General features: G+C 39.8%; 1 protein-coding gene across 1 annotated transcript in view; it reads right to left on the bottom strand.

Annotated features, from left to right (window-relative positions):
• Positions 1–25,802, bottom strand: part of LOC132820918 (cilia- and flagella-associated protein 47-like) — a 491,537-nt gene that overhangs the window by 216,241 nt on the left and 249,494 nt on the right. The window contains 1 exon segment of the mRNA XM_060833275.1: positions 9,833–9,904. Within this exon segment, the coding sequence (XP_060689258.1) occupies positions 9,833–9,904 (72 nt within the window).

Raw genomic sequence — 25,802 nt, 5'->3', positions numbered from 1 at the left:
TTCAGATTGAAGAGAAGTATAAAGCAAAAGGTCCTTAGATTCAGAAAACTTGAAATTAGAAATACTATGTGAATAAAATTGATGGGATCTCAGACTGCAAACGAGAATGTATTAAGAATGAAGGCATGACATCAGAGAAATGTAACCATGTGTATTATAACAATTACTATGTATAGAATAGTGGGTTCATTTCTTCTTTAAGACTACTTATTTTTCCAACATTCATTGCTCTCCAATATGAGCTAATTATTTTACACCTGAAGTAATCCATTCATTGGATTAAAAAAAATCATCTTAAGATCAATTAGGATTATCTCTGTTTCCAATTTTGTGCACATTGTAATTAACAGATCATGACAAAATTATTATTTATGCAAACTTAGATGTCTATTAACAGGCAATTACAACCAAAACTTTACTTTTTGCATTTATATTCTTTGGTTTCAAAAGGCTTTCCTTTCAGACAGCATAAGATTTCTTATGTTATTCTTCCAAATGCAATTTTGTTTTCCTCGAGTATTGCTTTTATCTTCCAACTCTTAACATTACCTCAGTTCATCTGTGACTGAAATTCTAATTCATGCCTTTGTCACCTCCATGCCTCTCCCACCATTCCTGGTACTATTGTACCACTTTTTGAGATATCTGATGGAGCACAGTTATCTCTGTCCCACATTCTTTGGTAATCATATTTGGACTTCTGTCTTGACTTTGCTTTTCTGTTTCTCCTGAGTGTTCCTTCAGGTGTATGAATTATATTTGAACATGGCCACTCTATTCTTCAGAAAACTGTTTCTCCAGTTGACTTAGGATGAAGAGGAGAACTTGTCACCTGGTTGATAGCTGCCTCTATGGCAAACTTCTTGTAGTTCTTGTTCACAACTTGAGGTCTGTTATCCATAACTATTTCCATTGTGAAACTATGTTTATTAAAAATCCAGTTCAGTACTCTAATAAATGATTCCATTGTAATTAAATTAATTCTTAAAACTATGATTCATCTAGAGTAGTAATCTACCAGCGCCAAATGTGTCTTCCCTCAGATGTTAAATAAATTGATCTTCTAAGGCTTTCCTGAAAGTTCGGAAGATATTGAAGATTTTGTTGCCATGTGATTCTTGTTGGCATTTGTGAGTTTCAATGATATAAAACTCTCTACTTCCTTTGAAGTGCCTACCCACCATATACTGAGCTTGTACTCTGCATTTTGTAATTCCTATGTGTCCACCATAAGATGTTTTTGGATTTTCTTACCTCATCAATTTCGACAGACCCAACCTATGGTCATACACCAGTAGGTCATCAGCAACTTTAAATGTTGCTTGTCTTGCTGCAATTATACAGTGATTGGTGAGGCCACATCTAGAATATTGTGTGCACTTTTGGTCTCCTTAACTGAGGAAGAGTGTTCTTACTGTAGAGATAGTGCAGTGAAGATTTATCAAATTAATTTCTGTGAAGGTCAGGACTGATGTACGAGTAGAGATTGAGTCAATTGTAGAAACCTGTAAAAGTCCAACAGGATGAGGATGCTCCGATTGGCGGGAAGTCCAGAACCAGCTGTCACAGTTTAAGGATAAGGGTTGAACCTTTTCGAACTGAAACAGATGCATCCACAGCTACTACGATCCATAAACCTGGGTGACAGAAAGCTAATATGTCTGAAGAGAGTATATTTAAAGTAGTAATCCATTCCTGACTCCTATCATCATTGTAGTACCTCTTTGTAATCTCTTTCATTGGTTAAGTGAGACTGGCTAGGTTAGGAATAAGATTAGAGTGGTGCTGGAAAAGCACAGCTGTTCAGGCAGCATCCAAGGAGCAGGAAAATCGACATTTCAGGCAAAAGCCATTCATCATTACCTCGATTTGGAATAAACTTGCCCACTTGGCTTACTATTCTAAAGAGCTGGACATAATTTACTTGGATCAGTTAAGGAATTTACTCATCTTTGTGAGCTTATTCCTGTATTATGTGTCTGAAAAATGTGATTCTTGGTTTTCAGGACTGACATTTCTCATTTTGTTTTGCAAAGATTTTTAGACTTATCTGAGTCTGTCGTCAAACTCTATTTTGGTCTGCTTAGTAGTGAGATATAATACTTTACTTGCTTTCAAGGATCAATGACATTGCAAATTGAAAGATTTCCGGTGCTGGTGAAATTCCAAAAGGTAGATGATTGGAACTGAATTGTCTAAATTAAATGATTACAATTGTTAATGACCTCGTCACACAGTCAGTGTGTCTGTCAAAATCTACTATATAGCCTAATTTGGCATTTTAAAAAATCTGCTTCTGTGTAAATTGGCTAAACTGTCATCAATTGGTGAAATTGGATGAATTTCTCTTTGAACAACCTTGTTCACCTGAATTCCATCCATGAGCAAATGTTAGTTCTGCACTAGATTTGGAAGCTGTTACCACTCTTCAGCAGCAATGCATTGCTTCTGTCACTGATAATATCACCCTAATGTTTAACATGTGGACTAACTGTGCCTTCACCTTTTCTAATAGCAGCTGAGGTACTTTTCTAGGATATGGTCTAAGCATCTTCCTGCAAAGTAACAGTCATTCCTGTTTGCGACTTTCTAATCTGTTAAATGATTTAGGAAATCTTTGGAGGGATTAGCTTACATTTTCCTCTGACTTGACTGTGGTTCAATACATCTAAACGACCTGGCTGGATCGAAGTATTTCTGATTAGTAATTATTTTTTCTTGTTCCTCAATACATCAAGAGTCTAGCTGATCTCTCACCCCTTTTGACTCAGTGTGGTGGTAAACTGGTCATGCATCTGAAGATCCCTGTTCCCTGGACCGTGCAATTTTAATGCTCACAGGTAGAACGTCCATTGATTTTAACCATGGCAAGCGGTCAGCAAGTAGTGAAATAGCCACTCCAATATCTAGTTTAAATTCTGTACTCACTGCTTTTACTCCTAAGATGATTGTTTCAAGCCTCTGCTGGCCCTCTTTGACTTTGGTCTGGTATGTTGTCCTACGTCGTCTATCTTCATTCTTGATCTCTAGGATGTATTCAATTCCAAATCGTTTTCCTTTGTCAGGATCTTTTCTCTTGCTAGGGTTTCTTCTTAGTTTGTGTGGTGACATAGCTGTTATACAGTCATAGAAATGTACAGCACAGAAACAGACCCTTTACTATAACTCATCCATGCTGACCAGATATCCTAAATCCATTTGCCAGCACTTGGCCCATATCCCTCTAAACTCTTCCTATTTATATATCCATCCAGATGCATTTTAAATGTTGTAATTGTACCAGCCTCCACCACTTCGTCTGACAATTCATTCCATACATGCACCACCCTTTGCGTGAAAAAGTTGCCCCTAAAGTCCCTTTTAAATCTTTCCCCTTTCACCATAAACCTCTGCCCTCTAGTTCTGGACTCCTCCACCCCATAAAAGAGCTTGTTTATTTACCCTATCCATGCCCCTCATGGTTTTATAAACCTGTATAAGGTCACCCCTCAGCCTCCAACACTCCAGGGAAAACAGCCCCAGCCTATTCAGCCTCTCCCTATAACTCAAACCCTTAACATCCTTGTAAATATTTTCTAAACCCTTTCAAGTTTCACAACATCATTCCGATAGGAGGGAGACCAGAATTGCACGCAATATTCCAACAGTGGCCTAACCAATGACCTGTACAGCCACAACATGACCTCCCAACTCCTGTACTCAATGCTCTGACCAATAAAGGAAAGCATACCAAATGCCTTCTTCACTATTCTATCTCTCTGTGACTCCACTTTCACAGAACTATGAACATTCATGCCAAGGTCTCTTTATTAAGCAACAGGCCCTTACTATTAAGTATGGGTTCTCCTCTGATTTGTTTTTCCAAAATGCAGCACTGTCACATTTAGCTAAATTAAACTCATCTGTCACTGCTCGGCCCATTGATCCATCTGATCAAGATCCCATTAGACCCTGAGGTAACCTTCTTCTCTGTCCACCACATCTCCAATTTTGGTGTCGTCTGCAAACTTACTAACTATACCTCCTACGTTCACATCAAAATTATCTATATAACTGACAAAAAGCGGTAGACCCAGCACTGATCCTTGTGGTACACCACTGGTCATAGGCCTCCAATCTGAAAAGCAACACCCCACAATCACCCTCTGTCTTCTACCTTCGAGCCAGTTCTGTATCCAATGGCTGGTTCGCCATGTATTCCATGTGATCAAACCTTCTGAACCAGTCTGCTAATCTCCAAAGTTTTCTAGTCTTCTACACTGACAGCATTAAGATCACCCTGCTGGTCACTCATTGTGTTTATGATATTGCCTTGAACTGCATCATGAACAACCTTATCTGGGTAATGACATTGATTCCCACGCTTTTGGCGTTTTGGCAGAATTTCGGGAGACTGATGATGAGATCTTGTGACCTACCCATCCAAGCAAAACAGAAGGAACCTTAGTATTGCTTCTAGTGATCACCCTGTTCTGGACCCTGATCTTGGCTTGACAGGCATATTGAATTGACGTTTAGGTCAAAAGCCCTTCATCAGGAAGAAAGGCAGAGAGCCTGAAGCGTGGAGAGATAAGCTAGAGGAGGGTGGGGGTGGGGACAAAGTAGGATAGAGTACAATTGGTGAGTGGGAGAGGGGATGAAGGTGATAGGTCAGGGAGGAGAGGGTGGAGTGGATAGGTGGAAAAAGAGATAGGCAGGTCGGACAAGTCATGGGGACAGTGCTGAGCTGGAAGTTTGGAACTCGAGTGAGGTGGGGGAAGCGGAAATGAGGAAACTGTTGAAGTCCACATTGATGCCCTGGGGTTGAAGTGTTCCGAGGCGGAAGATGAGGCGTTCTTCCTCCAGGCGTCTGGTGGTGAGGGAGCAGCGGTGAAGGAGGCCCAGGGCCTCCATGTCCTCAGCAGATGGGAGGGGGAGTTGAAATGTTGGGCCACGGGGCAGTGTGGTTGATTGGTGCAGGTGTCCCGGAGATGTTCCCTAAAGCGCTCTGCTAGGAGACGCCCAGTCTCCCCCACGTACAGGAGACCACATCGGGAGCAACGGATACAATAAATGATATTAGTGGCTGTGCAGGTAAAACTTTGATGGATGTGGAAGGCTCCCTTAGGGCCTTGGATAGAGGTGAGGGAGGAGGTGTGGGCGCAGGTTTTGCAGTTCCTGGGGTGGCAGGGGAAGTTGCCAGGATGGGAGGGTGGGTAGTAGGGGGGCATGGACCTGACCAGGTAGTCTCGGAGGGAACGGTCTTTGCGGAAGGCGGAAAGGGGTGGGGAGGGAAATATATCCCTGGTGGTGGGGTCTTTTTGGAGGTGGCGGAAATGTCAGTGGATGATTTGGTTTATGTGAAGGTTGGTAGGGTGGAAGGTGAGCACCAGGGGTGTTCTGTCCTTGTTCCGGTTGGAGGGGTGGGGTCTGAGGGCGGAGGTGCGGGATGTGAACGAGATGCGTTGGAGGACATCTTTAACCAATGTTGGAATGGAAATTGCGGTCTTGTTACGGTTGGAGGGGTGGGATCTGAGGACGGAGGTGTGGGATGTGGACGAGATGCATTGGAGGGCATCTTTAACCACGTGGGAACTGCCGCCCTCAGACCCCACCTCAGGTTCCTTTTTGAACTAAAGTATGTATCAAATGCTTTGATTATACATTTAAAGTCAATTGTACTTTTTCTACACTGCAAAATGAGAACATCTCTTGATCAACTGCACGCACAAATGTACTGACCTGATGGCTTTTTTCTTTCACATGCAACTCTGCTGCAGTTCTGTACCTCTGGAGCTGCCAGGTCCAGAGTTCCCATTTCTGATCTCTATGGGAATCCTCAGAATTTTTAAATGACTGAGGTAATGACAGTGTTTCGATGGGAATTGGAATTCCAATCGGTTACTGCACTGCATAGACATGAGTAACAACCATCATTGTTTTCCTTTATTTGCTCAAGGTCTTCCAATTAATGTCTTTTTTCCAGGGTGGATGAGTTCAAAATGAGAGGGAATAGATTTAAGGTGAAGGGTGAAAGATTTAAAAAGGATCAGGGAGCTAATTTTTTCAGAGGGTAGTGCATGTATTGAACGAGCTGCCTGCCAGAGGATGTGGTGGAGGCTGGTACAATTACAACATTTAAAAGGCATCTAGATGGGTACATGAATAGTAAGGGTTAAGAAGGATATGCGCCAAATTCTAGCAAATGAGACTAGGTCAGATTGGGATGTCTGGTCAGCATGGATGAGTTGGACTTAAGAGTCTGTGCTGTGCTGTATGGCTCTATGACTCTATAACTCTGTTCTTCCTCGAGTCTCCACATTGTACTATTTTTGCATCAGAGTCATCTGAGTTTCTGTTCTGCCCTCTGGATCTTCTCTTTTGTTTCCTGTACTCATGGACTATGATCTGGCTTCAATTTGATGATGTTGAAGCACCCATGTTGACATCATGCTTTGAGAGAACTGCAAAGCACATGGATTTTAGTTCTCCATCAGATTAGTGTGCCTTCACTGAATCTATACTCTCCTGTTTCTCTCAAGAATTGGGTGTGTACACTTGCAATCTTCAAGCCTGCACTGTCTTACTACACTTACTACACTGCCTTTACCATCCCTGGTTTGTTCTTACCCCAGTGTAAGGCTTTTTCACTCACTGTATTTACAGTATGATAGACATCATTTCACACAAGTTGAATTCAGGATTTCTTTGCTTATCCTGTTTGAGTCGCTATCACACCAATCATCTGCTGATGTCAGAGTAACATAATCTTTTATGTTATCATCAATGACATATTCACTTCTTATTATATGACATAGAATCATATAATCAGAGAGATGTACAGCATGGAACAGATCCCTCAGTCCAACTCAACCATACCAATCAGATACCCTAAATTAATCTAGTCCCATTTGCCAGCACTTGGCCCATATCCCTTCAAACCCATCCAGATGCCTTTTAAATGTTGTGATTCTACCGGGCTCCACCACTTTCTCTGGCAGCTCATCCCATACCCGCACCACTCTCAGCATGAAAAAGTTGTCCCTTTGGTTTCCTTTAAATCTCTCCCTTCTCACCCTAAACCTTTGCCGTCTGGTTATGGACTCCCATATCCCCAGGAAAGGTCCTTGTCTATTTATCCTATCTATGCCCTTTATGATTTTATAAACTTTTGTAAGATCACCTTAGCTTCTGACACTCCAGGGAAAACTGCCCCAGCCTGTTCAATCTGTACACACTTTCACTGTGATCTTCTTGAGTATCTTTGAGATTCTTTGCTCGAGCATTGTATCTGTTCCTTCAGCTGTCTAGGGCTTCATCTCTGAAATTTCCTCTTAAACCTCTCCATTTATCTAACATTTTGTCTTTTGCTAAGACTCTCCTCAAAGTGACCAAAAATCTTTGGTCATCTGTCCAAACATCTCTTTGTTTGCTCTGGTGTCACATTTTGTTTGATATTTACTCCTTTGAAACACTTGGGACATTTTACTACACTATAGGCATAAATACAAGGTTTTGTCACAGACAGAAAAGAGAGCAACAAAGAGACCAACTGAGATCTGGTTTATGAGAAACTTGCTCATTATATTCACAAATCATGAACTAAATGAAGTATTAGAGCAAATAAAACCAACTTAGCAATTGAAGTGATTTAAGTCCAAGTCCATAATCATTATTCTCATAAAGAATGGGTTTTTGTTGTTAGCATTAATAGAATTCAGCAAAGTTGCATTTTATCTTTACAGTTTGCAAGAAATCATAAGGATGTATACCACACTATACATGCACCATTACAACAGACGTCTATGTTAAAATTGCATCTAGTGGAGAGTTAAATGTCTACACGCCTATAGCCCTCTCTTTTGCAGGGTACTAGGCCGTGGGGAGTTAAAATAGTTCTGTTTCACTGCACAGAAGCCAAAGCATTTGCACTATGTTGAATTTGCATTGGTGATTGAATTAATTGCATTTTAGCTGAATGTGTTGCTCTTGATTTAAGCAAAGTCTCAGATGTGTTTATAAAATTATGCACAATTAAACAAAAATAATGGAATAGTGCTTGCTGTTCACACATTATCAATTAACATGTTATAAAGCAGTGAATTCTAAAATGTGCCATGTTACATTCAAGGGATTGTTAGTCTAAAATGAACACAGTTACACCTCAAGATTCACTGAAAATAAATGTATTGTTATCAGATGTAACAGAGTGGAACTTTTCTGCCAAACACAGTGTGTGCATATTAATTAGGTTGCTCAAAGCAGCTATTAATATTCCTCAGCATTCCTGTTTTCATTTAGCTGCAATGCATGCTGTGCTTCACATTAAATTGGGTCAAGCTTTTAAAGACTACATTTATACATTGTGCAATCTAGTATGTTCTGTATTGATAACTTTAACTTGAATATCCAATGAATATCATGAAATTAATATGTTTTGAATACCACATAAATTGTGAAGGGAATTAGTGCTTATTTTGAAAAACCTTAAATTTTGAAGTGGTTTCTTTATTGTCTTTTACACCAGTAAAACCTCTATTACCCAATGAAATATTTTATTGTAAATTATTAACTTTTTAAATAACAATTTGCATTTATATAACAACTCAAACGTCGCAAAGCACTTAATATAATTAATATGTTATGCTTGTTAAATAGGATGCACCTTTGAATGGCCTACAATGATGCATTTCATTATTTCATGACAAAAATCAGTTGTATTTCCCAGCTAAAGTATCTGTATATTTCCAAATACTGTTAACTTCCTCCTACAATGCATATGGAACAAAAACCACAGTATCCAGACTTTAAAGATCTAGATTAATTTTGTTGAACTGTTTACCACAATTGAAAATGTCAAAGGTACTGTAGATGATTGTAATACTCAAGTAAAAAGGAATTGGAACTAATGCAACACATCTCAACCAATATATTAAGGATTGAAGGGCTGCAAGTGGTACTACAAACAAACATTGGAATGATATCACAGAAAGCAAGATCCCAATAGGATGAATCATCAGTTCACAGAATCATAGAATTCACAGAATCTTATAGTCTAGAAGAAGACACATTGGTTCATTGTTTCTGCACCAGTTCTCTGAGCAATTTAACGTAGTGTCAATCTCCTACTTTTTCCATATAACCCGTCATACAATTTCTATTTAAATAATCATCTAGTGCTCTTTTAAACAGCTCAGTTGAATCTACCTCCATTACAATTCCAGGTAATGCTAACTACTCACTCTATAACAAGTTGTTTGTCACCTCGATTTGTTTCTTTTGCAAAACATTTCAGAACTGGGACCTTTTGTTCTCAATGTCTATATGTGTGGGAATACATTGTCTTTATCTACAGAGGAACTGTGCCTTTTGATTACAATGATTAAAAGTGAATTTGGCTTACTGAAATGCTGCAGAGAACTGTGCTGGACACCGATGGGAGTCCAGGCACTGTCTCTAAATGGTAAAAACAATGACTGCAGATGCTGGAAACCAGACTCTGGATTAGTGGTGCTGGAAGAGCACAGCAGTCCAGGCAGCATCCGAGCAGCAGTAAAATCGACATTTCGGGCAAAAGCCCAAAACGTCGATTTTACTGCTCCTCGAATGTTGCCTTGACTGCTGTGCTCTTCCAGCAGCACTAATCCGGAAACTGTCTCTAAATGACTGACCTCTCGCCCTCTCTCTCTCCCCACACTTTCCATGGTGGGGGGGGGGGGGGGGGTGGGTTGGGTGCACCCAGTGTGCTGCTGCCTGATACTGAGACAGAGAGAGGGAGCAAGGCAGGCAGAGCGAGGAAAAAGAAAACTTCACAAATCTCAGAGTCCCAGAGGAGTGGCATTGAATCAGTTACCTGAATAATCAATTATCCAAACAAAGTACTGCCCCGCCCAGCTCATTCGGATAATCGAGGCTCCTCTGTACTCTGTCCAGAAGTCTCATGGTTTTGAAAGCTTGCATCAAATCTCTCCCTTGGCTTCTCCTCTTAAAAGAAAATACACAGGAGAACTTGGGATTTTCTACATAATTGAGATTTTTCATTCACGGAACCATCCTTATAAACCTGTTTGGCATGCTCCACCTAAACAACCACTTCCTTCATATAGTGTGACACACACAACTTTACACAGTACACCAGCCGAGGTCCAACTAGTTTCCTACATGCAAATCTCCTTGCTCTTACATTCAATGCCCCCAATCAATGAAGCCTAGAATACTGTACGCTATATTAACTGGTCTCTCACCTGTCCTGCCATCCTTACATATCCACATATATACGCAGGTCTCTCTGCTCCTGCACACCCTTCAGAAAAGTACACTTCATTTTAGACTGTTTCTCCTTGGGCTCAAAAATGCATTACTTCACTATTCTCCAGATTGAACTTCAACTGCCACCTCTCCTCTCACTCCATCAACTTATCAATGTAATATTGAACCTCTACACTCTAGCATTCAGTTTATAATCATCCCAAGTTTTGCATTATCTACAAACTTTAAAATTGTTCCCTGCACACCAAGATCCAGATTATTTATACATATCAGGAAATGCAAAGATCCCTGGGGAGCTCGACCATAAATCTTCATCAAGCTTGAAAATTATCCAATTGCAGACTCTCAGCCCATTTTGTATTTATGTTGTTACTGTCCCTGTTATTCCATGGTTTATAAATTTATTGCAGAATTTGATGTAGTAAATCAGAAAACAGCATCAAAATGAATGACAATTTTCCACTCACAGCAGTGAACGGTAGTGCAATTACTTATGAAGTTAGAAATACAATGGAGCAGGGAAGTTAATATCAAGGTAAAACTTAGTTTAATCCAACTTGTAGGAAACCCACAGGATTGGATCGATCTCCCATTTTCCATATTGCATAGCTTTATCATCCACGAACAGTCAAGTATCTTGGATTATAAAATGGGTGGCCAATCCAGCAAAGTTGATAACTTTTCCAGCTATTATTCTACACATTACCAGAGATCTTCACAATTTCCAATGACATGATTTCAACTGGTAACCACTGAGGTTCTACTCTATTACCCAATATTATCAAATACACCAGCAAAAGGTCCAGAAAAGGCCAACAAGTTGGCATATATAAAAGGTAAAGCACTAAAATGTCAAAGATTTATCCTTTCACGGAGAAAATGAGCCCACAAATAAGAGTTGAGGCAACAACTTCAAAAACTCATTCTATTGCCATCTAGTGGCAGAATACGTAAATCTCTTTGGATGGAGTATTTCCTTAAGAAATAACAGACTGAGTTTCAATTTAAATATGTTCACAGAATATGGGTGGAAGTGCCCGCCACACTCAAGATTTTTAATATGGGACATCTTCATTTATATTTTTACTGGCATTCATCATATTTAAATAATTAAAATGAAAATCAGTTCTGAGGAAGGGTCACTGGGCTCAAAATGTTAACTCTGATTTTTCACCACAGATGCTGCCAGACCTGCTGAGCTTTTCCAACAATTTCTGTTTTTGGTTCCAATACTTAAAATATCAGATCCCTAATGACTTTTTGTTTCACTGATCAAGTTAATCCAGCCAATCCCAAACAGCCAATGCTTTCACAGATTGGTGTCGAAGGGATGAGCAACGTTATTGGATCCCTCTCTTGAAGCTTTAACTGTTTGGGTTGCAGTCAAGGTATAAATCTTGATCTTAATGTTGCGCGGAAAATATGCACTCACTGTCAGTAGGAGGGCCTAGATGAAGGCAGCAGCCAGGAGTAGAATCAGTGATGTGACTAAGGTCCGGAAAAGTGAGTGGCCTGTCACATCTAGGTGTAACCGTGAGCTGTAATTTTATTATCAAACTAAGTCACTATTCCTAGATGACTGATTGTAATTTAAGCATCTGTCACCACCTGCTCCCAATCAAGCTCATTATATTTTCAGAAAATTCAAAAAGAATTGTACAATGCTGCAATCACCTTTCTCCCAGACCAACTGGATTTGAACCTGATTGCAGAAACTATAAAAGCTCTGAGAATATCCTTCTTCTAAATGGCCTGCAACATGACACCCCTCAAACACTGAATTTATGTCAACAATATCCAGTTAAGCTTCAAAGAGCAGATCAATAGTTCAACAAGGCAACTCACAGCATTCTCTCAAAACATGGGCTGTTGCTTTAAATCTGCTGCATAAGACAAATGAAAACTTGCTGTGTCAACAGATTATTGACTCAGAATTGTCCATTTCCAACTAATGAATCCTCCTGATTAAGTACAAATGAGAACCTCACTAAGCACATGATGAAAAAACTGACCAGACAAAAGTCAGGCAGCATCTTCCTTCCCTTCCCAATGATAGATCCCACTGAGTGTCTGGGAACACAGGAACCTCCGATCCCCAATTTAACATGAACCACAAGCAATCCTGACAAGGTTGAGTGCAGTCTGTGTGGATGGCAATTCCGCCTTCCCTTGTTAGTTAGTCAGGGAGTGGGTTGAGAGTAAGAAATGAGGCCTTCATTGCCCAAATAAGGGCCTCAATTGGTGTCTGGTTAGAAAAGTGGTCTTCCCACTGTGGTTTAAAACACAGGGAGGCTGCAAGAACGCCAACCAGCATTCTCCTACCCTGCATGAGACCAGGAACCGGGGACCAGGGACCAGGGACCGAGGACCGGGGACTGGGGACCAGTAACCGAGGCGGGGGGGGGGGAGGTGGGGAGGGGGGAGTGCAATATATTCCATCCATATTTTCTTTATCTATAGGCTATATTTATTTCTATATGGTATTCCTGCTGGAATTTCTGTTCACAGACAAAAGCAAAATGGCCCTGCATTTTATAATTTATAACAAGTGCAGTTTAAAGCTGTATGCTTTACAATTTCCTACCCTACCTCATTGCATGGGGTCAAAAATTAGTGTCTATTTCTATTGCTTGTACTCACTTAAGTATTATCCTCCCACAATGGTTATATGCATTTGTGTAAGACCATAAGACCGTAAGACATAGGAATGGAAGTAAGGCCAGTCGGCTCATCGAGTCCACTCGGCCATTCAATCATGGCTGATGGGCATTTCAACTCCACTTACCCGCATTCTCTCTGTAGCCCTTAATTCCTTGTGACATCAAGAATTTATCAATCTCTGCCTTGAAGACATTTAGCGTCCCAGCCTCCACTGCACTCTGCGGCAATGAATTCCACAGGCCCAACACTCTCTGGCTGAAGAAATGTCTCCGCATTTCTGTTCTGAATTGACCCCCTCTAATTCTAAGGCTGTGTCCACGGGTCCTAATCACTGCACCTAAAGGAAACAATTTCCTAGCGTCCACCCTTTCCAAGCCATGTATTATCTTGTAAGTTTCTATTAGATCTCCCCTTAATCTTCTAAACTCCGATGAATACAATCCCAGGATCCTCAGCCGTTCCTCGTATGTTAGACCTACCATTCCAGGGATCATCAGTGTGAATCTCCGCTGGACACGTTCCAGTGCCAGTATGCCCTTCCTGATGTGTGGAGACCAAAACTGGACACAGTACTCCAAATGGGATCTAACCAGAGCTTTATAAAATCTCAGTAGCATGATGGTGCTTTTATATTCCAACCCTCTTGAGATAAATGACAACATTGCATTTGCTTTCTTAATCACGGATTCAACCTGCATGGTTACCTTCAGAGAATGCTCGACTAGCAATTCCAGATCCCTTTGTACTTTGGCTTGATGAATTTTCTCACCGTTTAGAAAGTAGTCCATTGTATTCTTTATTCCAAAGTGCAAGACCTTGCATTTGCTCACATTGAATTCCATCAGCCATTTCCTGGACCACTCTCCCAAACTGTCTAGATCCTTCTGCAGCCTCCCCACCTTCTCAGTACTACCTGCCTGTCCACCTAACTTCGTATCATTGGCAAACTTCGCTAGAATGCCCCCAATCCCTTCATCCAGATCATTAATATATAACGTGTACAGCTGCAGCCCCATCACTGAACCCTGCAGGACACCATTTGTCACCGGCTGCCATTACAAAAAAGAACCTTTTATCCCAACTCTCTGCCTTCTGTCAGACAGCCAATCCTCAATTCATACCAGTAGCTCACCACAAACACCATGGGCCCTCACCTTACTCAGCAGCCTCCTGTGAGGCACCTTATCAAAGGTGTTTTGGAAGTCTAGGTAGACCACATCTACAGGGTTTCCCTGGTCTAACCTACTTGTCACCTCTTCAAAGAATTCCAACAGGTTTGTCAGGCACGACCTCCCCTTACTAAATCCATGTTGACTTGTTCTAATCCGACCCTGCTCTTCTAAGAATCTAGAATTTTACCAACAACCAAGGTTAGGCTAATTGGCGTATAATTTTCCATCTTTTATCTTGATCCTTTCTTGAACAAGAGGGTTACAACAGCGATCTTCCAATCATCCGGGACTTTCCCTGACTCCAGTGACTTTTTAAAGCTCTCAACCAATGCCTCCGCTATTTCCTCAGCCACCTCTCTCAGAACTCTAGGATGCAGCCCATTGGGGCCAGGAAATTTATCAATCTTAAGACCTTTTAGCTTTTCTAACACTTTCTCTTTTGTAATGGCAACCATACTCAACTCAGCCCCATGACTCCCTTTAATTGTTGGGATATTACTCATGTCTTCCACTGTGAAGACTGACACACAGTACTTATTAAGTTATCCAGCTATTTCCTTATCTCCCATCAATCGGCTTCCAGCATCAGTCTGAAGTGGCCCAATGTCTACTTTTGCCTGTCGTTTGTTTCTTATGAATTGAAAGAAACTTTTACTATCATTTCTAATATTACTGGCTAGCCTACCTTCATATTTGATCCTCTCCTTCCTTATTTCTCTCTTTGTTATCCTCTGTTTGTTTTTGTAGCCTTCCCAATCTTCTGATTTCCTACTGCTCTTGGCCACTTTATAGGATTTCTCTTTTTCTTGAATACATTTCCTGACTTCCTTTGTCAGCCATGGCTGTGTAATCCCTCCCTGGATAATCTTTCTTTTCTTGGGGATGAACCTCTGTACAGTGTCCTCAATTATACCCACAAACTCCTGCCATTTTTGCTCTACTGTCTTCCCTGTTAGGCTCTGCTTCCAGTCTATTTTCGTCAGTTCCTCTCTCATGCCCTCATAATTACCTTTATTTAATTGTAATACCATTACATCCAATTTTGCCTTCTCTCTTTCAAACTGCAGACTGAACTCTACCATATTATGATCGCTGCTTTCTAAGTGTCCCTTAAAGATTTTTTTATAAAGTCTGGTTCATTACACAGCACTAGGTCCAGAATAGCCTGCTCCCTTGTGGGCTCCATGACAAGCTGTTCTAAAAAGCCATCCTGTAAGCATTCCATGAATTCCCTTTCTTTGGATTCACTGGCAACATTATTTACCCAGTCCACCTGCATATTGAAGTCTCCCATGATCACCGTGACCTTGCCTTTCTGACATGCCTTCTCTATTTCCCGGTACATGTTGCGCCCCTGGTCCTGACCACTGTTCGGAGGTCTGTACATAACTCCCATTATGGTTTTTTTGCCTTTGTGGTTCCACAATTCCACCCACACAGACACCACATCATCCAACGCTATGTCATTCAGTGCCATAGATTTAATTTTGTTCTTAACTAACAAGGCAACCCCACCCCTCTGCCCACCTCCCTGTGTTTTCAATAAGTTGAAAATCCTTGGATGTTTAACTGCCAGTCCAGACCCCCCTGTAACCACGTCTCTGTGATGCCTACCACATCATAATCATTCACTATGATCTGTGCCGTTAGTTCGTCTGTTTTGTTACAAATACTACGAGCATTTAGGTAAAGTGCCTTAATGCTAACTTTCTTATCATTACAGATGTTGGAAGTCATAAGATGTCCTAAGTTATCCTTCCTTTTTGCTGCATTCCCAGTCTGCCTCAAGTTTAAATCTGCCCGCACACATCGTGCTTATCTTTCCATTTAACTCCATACTCCCTTTCACTTTCCCTTCCCCCCGACTCAGAAGTTTAAAGTCCTTCTGACCACCCTATTTATCCTCTTCGCTAGAACATTGGTACTAGATCGGTTCAGGTGGAGACCGTCCCAATGGTATAGATCCTCTCTGTTCCAAAACTGATGCCAATTCCTCATGAAGTGAAATCCCTCTTTCCCACACCAATCCCTTAGCCATGTGTTTACTTCCCTAATTTTCTTATCCCTATGCCAATTGGCACGTGGCTCAGGCAGTAATCCGGAGATTATGACCCTTGAGGACCTGTACTTCAAATTCCTTCCTAGTGCTTGATAATCCCCAAACAGGTCCTCCACCCTAGCTTTGTCAATGTTGTTAGTACCAACGTGACCACAACTGGATCCTCCCCCTCCCACTCCAATATCCTTTTAAGCCGGTGTGCCAATTCCATGAATTTAAAATTACATGTATGAGTACGCAACAAAAGACATCTGCAATCCAATTCAGAAAATTAAAGGCTCTACAGTTTGGCATCAGTTGCATATGAAATCTTCAAATGGATCCTAAGTACTGCCTTTGTCACTATTTTCACAGTGAAGGGGTTATTGGCTTTTGGAAAAAGGTTATATCTTACCAAATAGTTGAATTATTTGTCAAGATTGACAACCTGATGGATGACATCAACCCTGTAGCAATTGTATATTTGGATTTTTGGATAAGTAAAAATCACAGAATAAGTTGCTATTAAAGATTTAATAGCCAGTGAGATTTGAAAGTAGATCCTGTGTTTGATACAGAATTTGTTACATTCCTGTAGTTTAAAAATACAACTCATAGAAGTAGCTCAACCCTGAGATCACTTCTAAGTGAACAAGGGCAGAAATTAATATTAGGGCTTACAGTTCATAATATATATCTGGTAGGTGACAACTGAAGTTTGTGCAATAATAGATGACAGAAAAACTATACTAGTACCAGAAAATAAAAGGCTGCAAGCTGATTCCAATGGGCAAATATTCTGCAAATTTTGGGCTGATATTTAATTTTGATCAATGTCGGGTGGACATATTTTGGGAGGACTATTGCCAAACATGTGTATGCCATGTTGAACTTCAAATTAAGGTCTGTTCAAAAGGAAGAAATTAGGTGCCCATAATCACTGTCAAAAGCTGTAGCAAAAATTGAGGGTATTAGGATGTACTGGTAGAATGAGACAATAGAAAACAAATTGCTTCATATTGTCCCTGCAGATAGCATAGTTCCAACGAGAATACACCAATATATCTGCTTCTGGTCCATCCGCACTAGTGGAAAGCGCAGAAACCCTGGAGTAAGCTGGTAACATTGTGACAGAGGTAGTGCTATTTGTGAGAAAGGAGAGCCATTGGAAGTGACGTTTTGGATTTCCAGGAGGCCTCTGACTAGGTGCCTCACGGAAGGCTGCTAAATAAGATTAGATTAGATTACCTACAGTGTGGAAAAAGGCCACCGTAAGAGCCCATGATATTAGAGGCAAGGTACTGACATGGATAAATGTTTGGCTGACTGGCAGATGGCAGAAATTGGGGATAAAGAGTTTTTTTTACAAGATGCAGCTGGTGGCTAATGAAATTCTGCATGGCTCAGTGATTCTGACCACAGCTATTCATGTAATACATTAATGATCTGAATGAAGAAATTGAGGGCATTTTTACTAAGATTGCAGATGGCACAAAGATAGGTGGTGGGCAGGTAGTATTGAGGAAGCATGGAGGCTGCTAAAGGCCTACGACAGGCTAGGATTGGGCAAAGAGATGGAAGATGGAATACAATCTGGAAAAGTGTGAGGTTATACACTTTGGTCAGAAGAATATGGGTTAAGTGCCTTTTCTAAATGAGGAAAGGCTTCAGAAATCCGAAAAGTAGGAGTCCTGGTTCAGGATTCTCTTAAAGTTAACATGCAAGTTCACTTGGCAGTTAGCAAGCAAAATGTAATGTTAGCATTCATTTTGAGAGACTCGGACCCAAAGCCACAGCCTCTGAGTGAAAGAGATAACCTTTAAAATGGCGATAAGGAGGAATTTCTTCAGCTAGGGTGGCAAATGTGTGAGGTCAAGTCATTGAGCAAATTTAAGTTAAAATTCACACAACACCAGATTATAGTCCAACAGGTTTAATTGGAAACACTCACTTTTGGAGCACCGCTCCTTCATCAGGTGGTTGTGGAAGACACAATTGTAAGACACCTTGATTGTTTGTTAAGTCTCTCATCTGTTAGAATGACCATGTTAGTTTCACTTCTTTCATATGTAAATCACAAAACTTTTTTTAAAAAGTTACATTTTCAGGTGAACTTTAACAATTGGTGTCAGCCCAGATAAAATGTTGAAGGTGTTAGCCCCCTGTGTGTTGCTGTCTGTGCCATAATGTTTAGATTAGTTCTAATGTAAAAAATGAATTAACAGAATCTTACATCTTCAACACATTATCTGGGCTGACACCAATTGTAAAAAATTCAACTGAGAATATAACTGCTAAAAAATGTTTTGCAGTTTACATATGAAAGAAATGAAACTATCATGGTCATTCTAACAGATGAGAGACTTAACAAACAATCAAGGTATTTTTCAATGTATAATTTCAGTTACATCACACTGTAAATTTTTGCTATGAATTCTGTGCCTTACAATTATGTCCTCCACAACCACCGGATGACGGAGCGGCGCTCTGAAAACGAGTGCTTCCAATTAAACCTATTGGACTGTAACCTGGTGTTGTGTGATTTTTAACTTTGTACACCCCAACCCAACACTGCCATCTCCAAATCATAAGTAAATTTAAGATGGAGGTAGATAAGTTCCTGATTAGTAAGGAGAACAAAGGTTATGGGGAGAAGGCGGAACTAAAGATTTGAAAACCATATCAACATGATTGAACAGTGGTGCAGACTCGATGGGCTGAATGGCCTGATTCTGATCATATATCTCATAGTCTTATGGTAGTGTTGTTATCATCAGGAACTCACTTTTAATTAGCTTTAGAAGAAATAGAGCAATTTCCCGGGAATTAATTTCAGTGTATTAACCCAGTATTTTCAAAAATATCTGTTTATTTTTCTATTACCAGCAAATGATCACAAATGAGTAGTGTCGTATAAAGGCTTAACTGGAACAAATCTTTAATAATTGCCACTGAGGATATGCATAAAGTGTTCTGTCAAAATGTTGTCAATTCACATGGAACTGAGACCTGATGAAAGGAGGCTATAATGAAGTTCTTATGCAAAGAGTTGTAGATAATAGATGTCAACAGTTCACATCAGCCATATGTTCAGCTCTCATTGATCTCAAGCTCACAGAAATCTCAATGCCATTTGTAGATGCAGGATGCATTAGGGTCCACAATGCTTTGTTGTTATAACAGACCATAGCCCTGAATGAGTTACAAGCATATTACCTTTTAAGTAAGAGAAGTTGTTTTACTTCTAAAACCAAAACATCCAAGTCAGAGATAGCTCAGAATGCAATTCAGTGACTGCTTAGAAAATTCCTGTGTATATTACACCTAACCTCAAGAGAGAGCATGGAATGTCATACTGGGAAAGACATGAAGGAATTAGCAGAGATACATGTCAAAGGAAGAGATACAATACACAAACCTGAATTGTCTCCTGAGAGTTATAGCCACAGACTGTGAACATAATTTTAGGGACCAGAAAGTCATCTGGGCAAAAGAAATGCCTGTGTTCTCTCTGCCAGGAATAAAAAAGGAAAGGGTTTAAAAGTAAACTTCACCCCTGGTGTATGTACACTAGTCTGGTCCTGTAATAATAATTTGGTGTTCTCATGAAACTGGGCTAGTATGCGCAATGAAGGCTACAGTTGAGGACATCTACTATTTAACCCTGTACTTGCAGTTAACAAGAAACAGCAGAAAATCTCTCTCTCTCTCTCTCTCTCTCTAGGATTTCTGGAAGCTAATCACCAGTCAATAGCCACAGACAACAGGAAACTGTACAACAAATTTCAGCTAATCTGGAGAACCAAAATCTTCAAACCAACTGCTCAACTGCTATAGTAAGTGTGATACCTAACATAGCTTCAACAGTATTCTGCCATCGACTCAGCATGGACAATGAATAATTTGTCTGTCTTATTTAAACATTACCTTGTTATTAATCCCTCATTCCTAATCTGGAGGTCTGTGTGTTAAAATCTATGTTATATATGCTCGATCACTTATCCAGCCCATTTCAGCTCCAAAGAAATGGAATCATACTGGATTCAAAATGTTAGCCTGTTTTTCTTTCTCCAAAGGTGCAACTAGACATGCTACGTCTCTTCGTTACTTCCTGTTTATTCCAAAATGTTAAATCTGTATTCCTCAGTCCCTGTACCATTAGGTCTCATCTGGACCTATCAGAATCTTGCATACTTTTATCGGATTTCCTCTCAATTATCCTCTCAAAACATATTTTGATTATCAAAACAGTGAAGGAACTGACAGCACAAAATAATAGTTAGGTAAATGTTCAGGCGTATGAAAAAATATAACTATTTTATTGGTGTGCACATTCAGAAATAAATACACTACTTTAAAAAAAGAATTAAAGAAAAAAATTAAATTGAATGAGAAAGAATTAAATTTTAATGAACTGTGAAATGTTAATGATTTTTAGAAGTAACAATATAGATCACAGCTGTTCTGAAATTAAATACATAATTTTCTGTTGCTTTCCTGAATATTGTAATAAATGGAAGGGAAGAAAACATGTAGCTCAAGTTTTGGGATTACTGATAGAGTGTCCATCATTGCTATTTCCACAAAACATCATGAAAGAACAGTGTATAGCTCCATTCTGTTGTCAGTTTAGAGATTGATTACTATTATATGAGGAATAACAAATCTAAGTTTTAGACTTAGACTTAGACTTACAGTGTGGAAACAGGCCCTTCGGCCCAACAAGTCCACACCGACCCGCCGAAGCGAAACCCACCCATACCCCTACATTTATCCCTTACCTAACACTACGGGCAATTTAGCATGGCCAATTCACCTAACCCGCACATCTTTGGACTGTGGGAGGAAACCGGAGCACCCGGAGGAAACCCACGCAGACACGGGGAGAACGTGCAAACTCCACACAGTCAGTCACCTGAGTCGGGAATTGAACCCGGGTCTCAGGTGCTGTGAGGCAGCAGTGCTAACCACTGTTATTCAAAGTTGAATTATCCAGTAGTCTACAGTGTGAACTTCCATTGAAAAATTACTTGAGTGACCAAATGCATTTCATATGCAAACTCTTATCTCAACTGTCAGTTAATATTTACAAAATTCAACTTCAAAATTGACTTAATTGGAAATAAGGCATGGATTTTAAATGCAGTTTAAAGGTCATTGGCATATTGAGTTCATGCTGCAATCAAAACATTACTATTAAAATGCCATACAAATCCTTTTTCAAAACAATTTTTCTTAATATTCAAATACTGTGCTAAAATTTAGAAGTCACAGCAGCTCATGCCTTCCCTTCATTAAATGCAGTGAATTGCATGTTTAATGATGTTCAAAGAACAGTAACTTATGACCAAAATCAATTAAATTTAAAATAGATCATTTCATTTTGCATGGAAGTATTACACAAATACTTTACTATTTACTTGAAGTAATTAGTGGCTGGAAACCTAATTTCTACCTTCAACTTTAAAGTCTTCGCTGTTTACTTGAAGTAAATAATTGAAGTATATAATTCAATTTTTCTAACTCATTCAGGGGATGTGGGGGTTTGGCTAGGCCAGTGTGTTTCACCCATTGCTGTGAATCTGGAGTCACATGCAGGCCAGACAAGGTAGGGATAGCAGTTTCATTTCCTAAAGGACATTAATGATCCAGACGAGTTTTTATGACAATCAATAATGGTCATCATTGACCCTTAATTCCAGTTTCTTTTTATTGAATTCAAATTTCACCATCTGCCATTTGAACTTAGGTCCCCAGATCACTACCTGAGTTTCTGGATTAATAGTCTAGCGATAATACCACTAGGCCATTGCTTCTCACATATATTGCCTATAAAGTCTGGTATGGACAAGCAAGAGGTCAGACGAACATCGCAAGCCAGGCAGCATCAGCAGGTGGAGGAGTCTACATTTTCGGTATAACCCTTCTTCAAGTATCTTCATTCTGAAAAATCTTTACAGGCAGTGCCCATTTCATTTGAACATCAAAGACATCAGTGCAGGCCTATCTCTGATCCTATAAATGGTGCAAAGTCCTAATTAACAGTAATTTTGGCCTTCCTGATAAAATGCATGATGTGTCCACTTTCCCTTTCCTCTTACATCAATGCCTGGTGAATAAATCTCGGTTCTTCAGCTGACCCTCAAGGACCCAGTGAACTTTATAGCATAGACTGCACTTAACTAATAGCCAACATTACAGCATAACACGATTTGATTGTGTGCTCTTAAAACCTAGGCTAGAAATAAAATCAGTGGCTGGAAGCCTAATTTCTGTTTTCAACTTTTAAAGTCTTTGCTGTTTATATGAGGAGGTAAACGAGTAGCGGCTGCGAGTAAAATAAAAATCATCAGAGCACATATGCTCTGTTACAGAAGAATTGCTGCTGTATGTAGATTAAACATTAACTCATGAGATGAGGCTGAAAGCTAAAACTGAAATCCTTGAGAAACACAAGGCCAAGATCTTTTGTTACAATATTTTCTATAATCAATGCTTTCTTTGCATTAGCTCTTCTATTTTCCCAACAAAATCTCATTTAATTTTGCTGACCTAAATATGTATTATACCAGTACTTCAATCAAAAGTGATTAAAGATACACTTTCATAAAGGTTTGCCTCCACCAAGGACACTTTGTTTTCACACCACAGTTCCTTCAAAATGTATAAAGAATGTGACCTTGCTGATACATGTGCACTCTTAATCTACTGAACTGTTAAACAATCTTCAGTCAGATATTGAGGCTTGGAGTTGTAAATATACTTTATGATTAAAGGTTAAATAAGATACTGGAGTGCAGACTTCTTTTTCAGTGCAATTCTAGGTTCAATAAATTGCATTAACTTGGTTGGTGTTCTCAGAATTTTACAAAGTTGATGGGTGATTTAATAAAGTAGATTGAGAAAAAAACTATTTCATCTGGTGAAAGAATCTAAACCCAGAAGGCATAACATTAAAATCAAATCTAGTTCATTTAAGATTGATATTTGGAAGTTCCTTTCAAATACATGGGGACAACATTCTGTCAAGGTCATGGTTTGGTTGAGGCAGCAAACTTCCTGAGCCAACATATCAAACTCCTTAAAAAAGGAGCCCATCCACTGTACTTGCATGGTGGGGAGGCAGGAACAGGATGAAGTTGGGGTTGCTAATGCAAGGTAGGAAACTCCAAAGACTGACTGGGTAGAAGGCTTGCCTCAGTTCTCTGGTACTTCAGGTGTATTGAAGGGAATTATGCATCCTAGTCCTCACCTCTCTCACCCATTCGTCATCCCATTCATCTTCCATGCCCCTCAAAAACCCCCATCCAACCACCATCCCCCTTCAATATTCCTTCTCACATCTCCCACGCTTCCTCTTGGCCTCTTCCATACACCTCCCATTACTCCCACACTACTCTGCAACCTATTTGTTCACTTACTCAGTATGCACAAAATAAAGAACCAATGAACCATTTAATAAGAGTCAATTCTTTGAAATGCTCATAAAAAGACATCCATTCAAAAATCTTCTTTGAAAAGAATCTGCTGTTACAATTTTAGAGCAATGACAATCAGACACATCCAATCACAGAACCATAGAATTTTACAGAAGGAAGCTATTCGATCCATTTGCATCTGTACTGGCTCCTGAAAGAGCTACCCAGCTGATTCCACTCTCCAGCCTTATCTCTGTAGCCTTCCAACTTCATCGCTTTCAAAAATATATCCAGCTCTCCTTTGAAACCTCCTCTGGTATCTGCCATTCTCCCAGGCCGCGCAATCCAAATTGTAGCGACTGAATAAAGAACCTTCTCCCCATTTCACCACAAGCTCTCTTGTTGCTGATCTTGAAACTGTGACCCCTGGTTCCTGACAAACTAACTAGTGGAAACAGAATATCCTTCTTTACCCTGTCAAAATTGCTCATGATTTTGAACACCTCAATATGGTGACTTCTTAACCTTTTCTGCTCCAAAAGAACATGACCAATCTCTGTAATCTTTTCTCATTTCTAAAATCTTTAATTCCTGGCAGCATTCTAGTAATCCTCCTTTGAACTTTCTGCAAGGCTTTAACAATCTTCCTGAAATAAAGTGCCCAGAACTGAATACAATACTCCAAATGTGGTCTGACCAATGATTTGTGGAGGTGTAACATCATTTCCTTGCTTGAATACACTATGTTTATATTTATAAAACCAAGCATCTCATAAACCACCTCAACAACAGTTTCAACTTACCCAGCCATTCAGAGAATCATGCATATAAATCCAGAGGTTCAATAACTAATAGCAATAAGCAAAATTTGATCCCATTTCACATCTCTAAATCTTTCTAAAAAAATGGAGACACTGAAATATCACAAGGAAAGTAACTTATTACAACCACATTATGACGTCAATCAAAGAAGCTACTTAAATATACCCTGACTGAGTTGATTTCATTACTGAGTCTTGGAGGTCAGGCAGACATTGAAAACTTTTTGAACAGATATATTCTTATCAGTATTCCTGAAGTACAATCCTGATTATTGACGTTTTTTTTACTAGTTAATAAAATGTTAATTGCTCTTTGGTTACACAGATTAGACCTACCCCAATTTAAAAGTATGACTACAACATTATACTGGTTATATTTGGTAGTAAATGATTATCTCATGATAATGATCAGCTCCAGGATAATTGCTACCCATGGATTTACTTTGAATGCTTTAAGTCAATCTAAAATTACTATCTCTTGAAAGTTGAGGTCTAATAATCTGACCTTATTGTTGGGCGGCAAGTTACTACAACATTTTACGCTGAATATATCAAGGATGAAAGTGAGATTTAATGTTATGTTTTAGACATAGACATAGACATAGAACAATACAGCGCAGAACAGGCCCTTCAACTCTCGATGTTGCGCCAATCTGTGAACTATTCTCAGCTCAACCCCCTACACTATCCCAAAATCAACCAAGTGCTTATCTAAGGATTGTTTAAATCTCCCTAATATGGCTGAGTTGGCTACCTTAGCAGGTAGGGCATTCCACACCTTTACCAGTCTCTGCGTAAAGAACTTGCCTCTGACATCTGTCTTAAATCTATCTCCCCTCAATTTGTAGTTATGCCCTCTCATACAAGCTGATGTCATCATCCTAGGAAAAAGTCTTTCACTGTCTACCCTAACTAATCCTCTGATCATCTTGTATGTCTCTATCAAATCCCCCCTTAGCCTTCTTCTTTCCAATGAGAACAGACCCAAGTGTCTCAGCCTTTCCTCATAAGACTTTCCCTCCAGACCAGGCAACATCCTGGTAAATCTCCTCTGCACCTTTTCCAATGCTTCCACATCCTTCCTGTAATGGGGTGACCAGAACAGTATGCAATATTCCAAGTGTGGTCGCACCAGCCTTTTGTATCACTGCAGCATGATATTGCGGTTCTGGAACTCGATCCCTCTACCAATGAAACCTAACACATCGTATGCCTTCTTAACAGCACTATCCACCTGGGTGGCAACTTTCAGGGATCTATGCACATGGACTCCATATCCCTCTGCACATCCACACTACCAAGAATCTTTCCATTAACCCAGTACTCTACCTTCCTGTTATTGTTCCCAAAGTGCAGTTCTGCAGTTTATCCAAGTCCCCCGCAACCTGTAACATTCTTCCAAACTGTCCACTATTCCACCGACTTTAGTGTCATCTGCAAATTT

Source organism: Hemiscyllium ocellatum, chromosome 12 (assembly GCF_020745735.1).
Source record: "Hemiscyllium ocellatum isolate sHemOce1 chromosome 12, sHemOce1.pat.X.cur, whole genome shotgun sequence".
NCBI lineage: Eukaryota > Metazoa > Chordata > Chondrichthyes > Orectolobiformes > Hemiscylliidae > Hemiscyllium > Hemiscyllium ocellatum.
The sequence above is the reverse complement of the archived record's forward strand: the minus strand, read 5'-3'. Positions and strand labels throughout refer to the sequence as shown.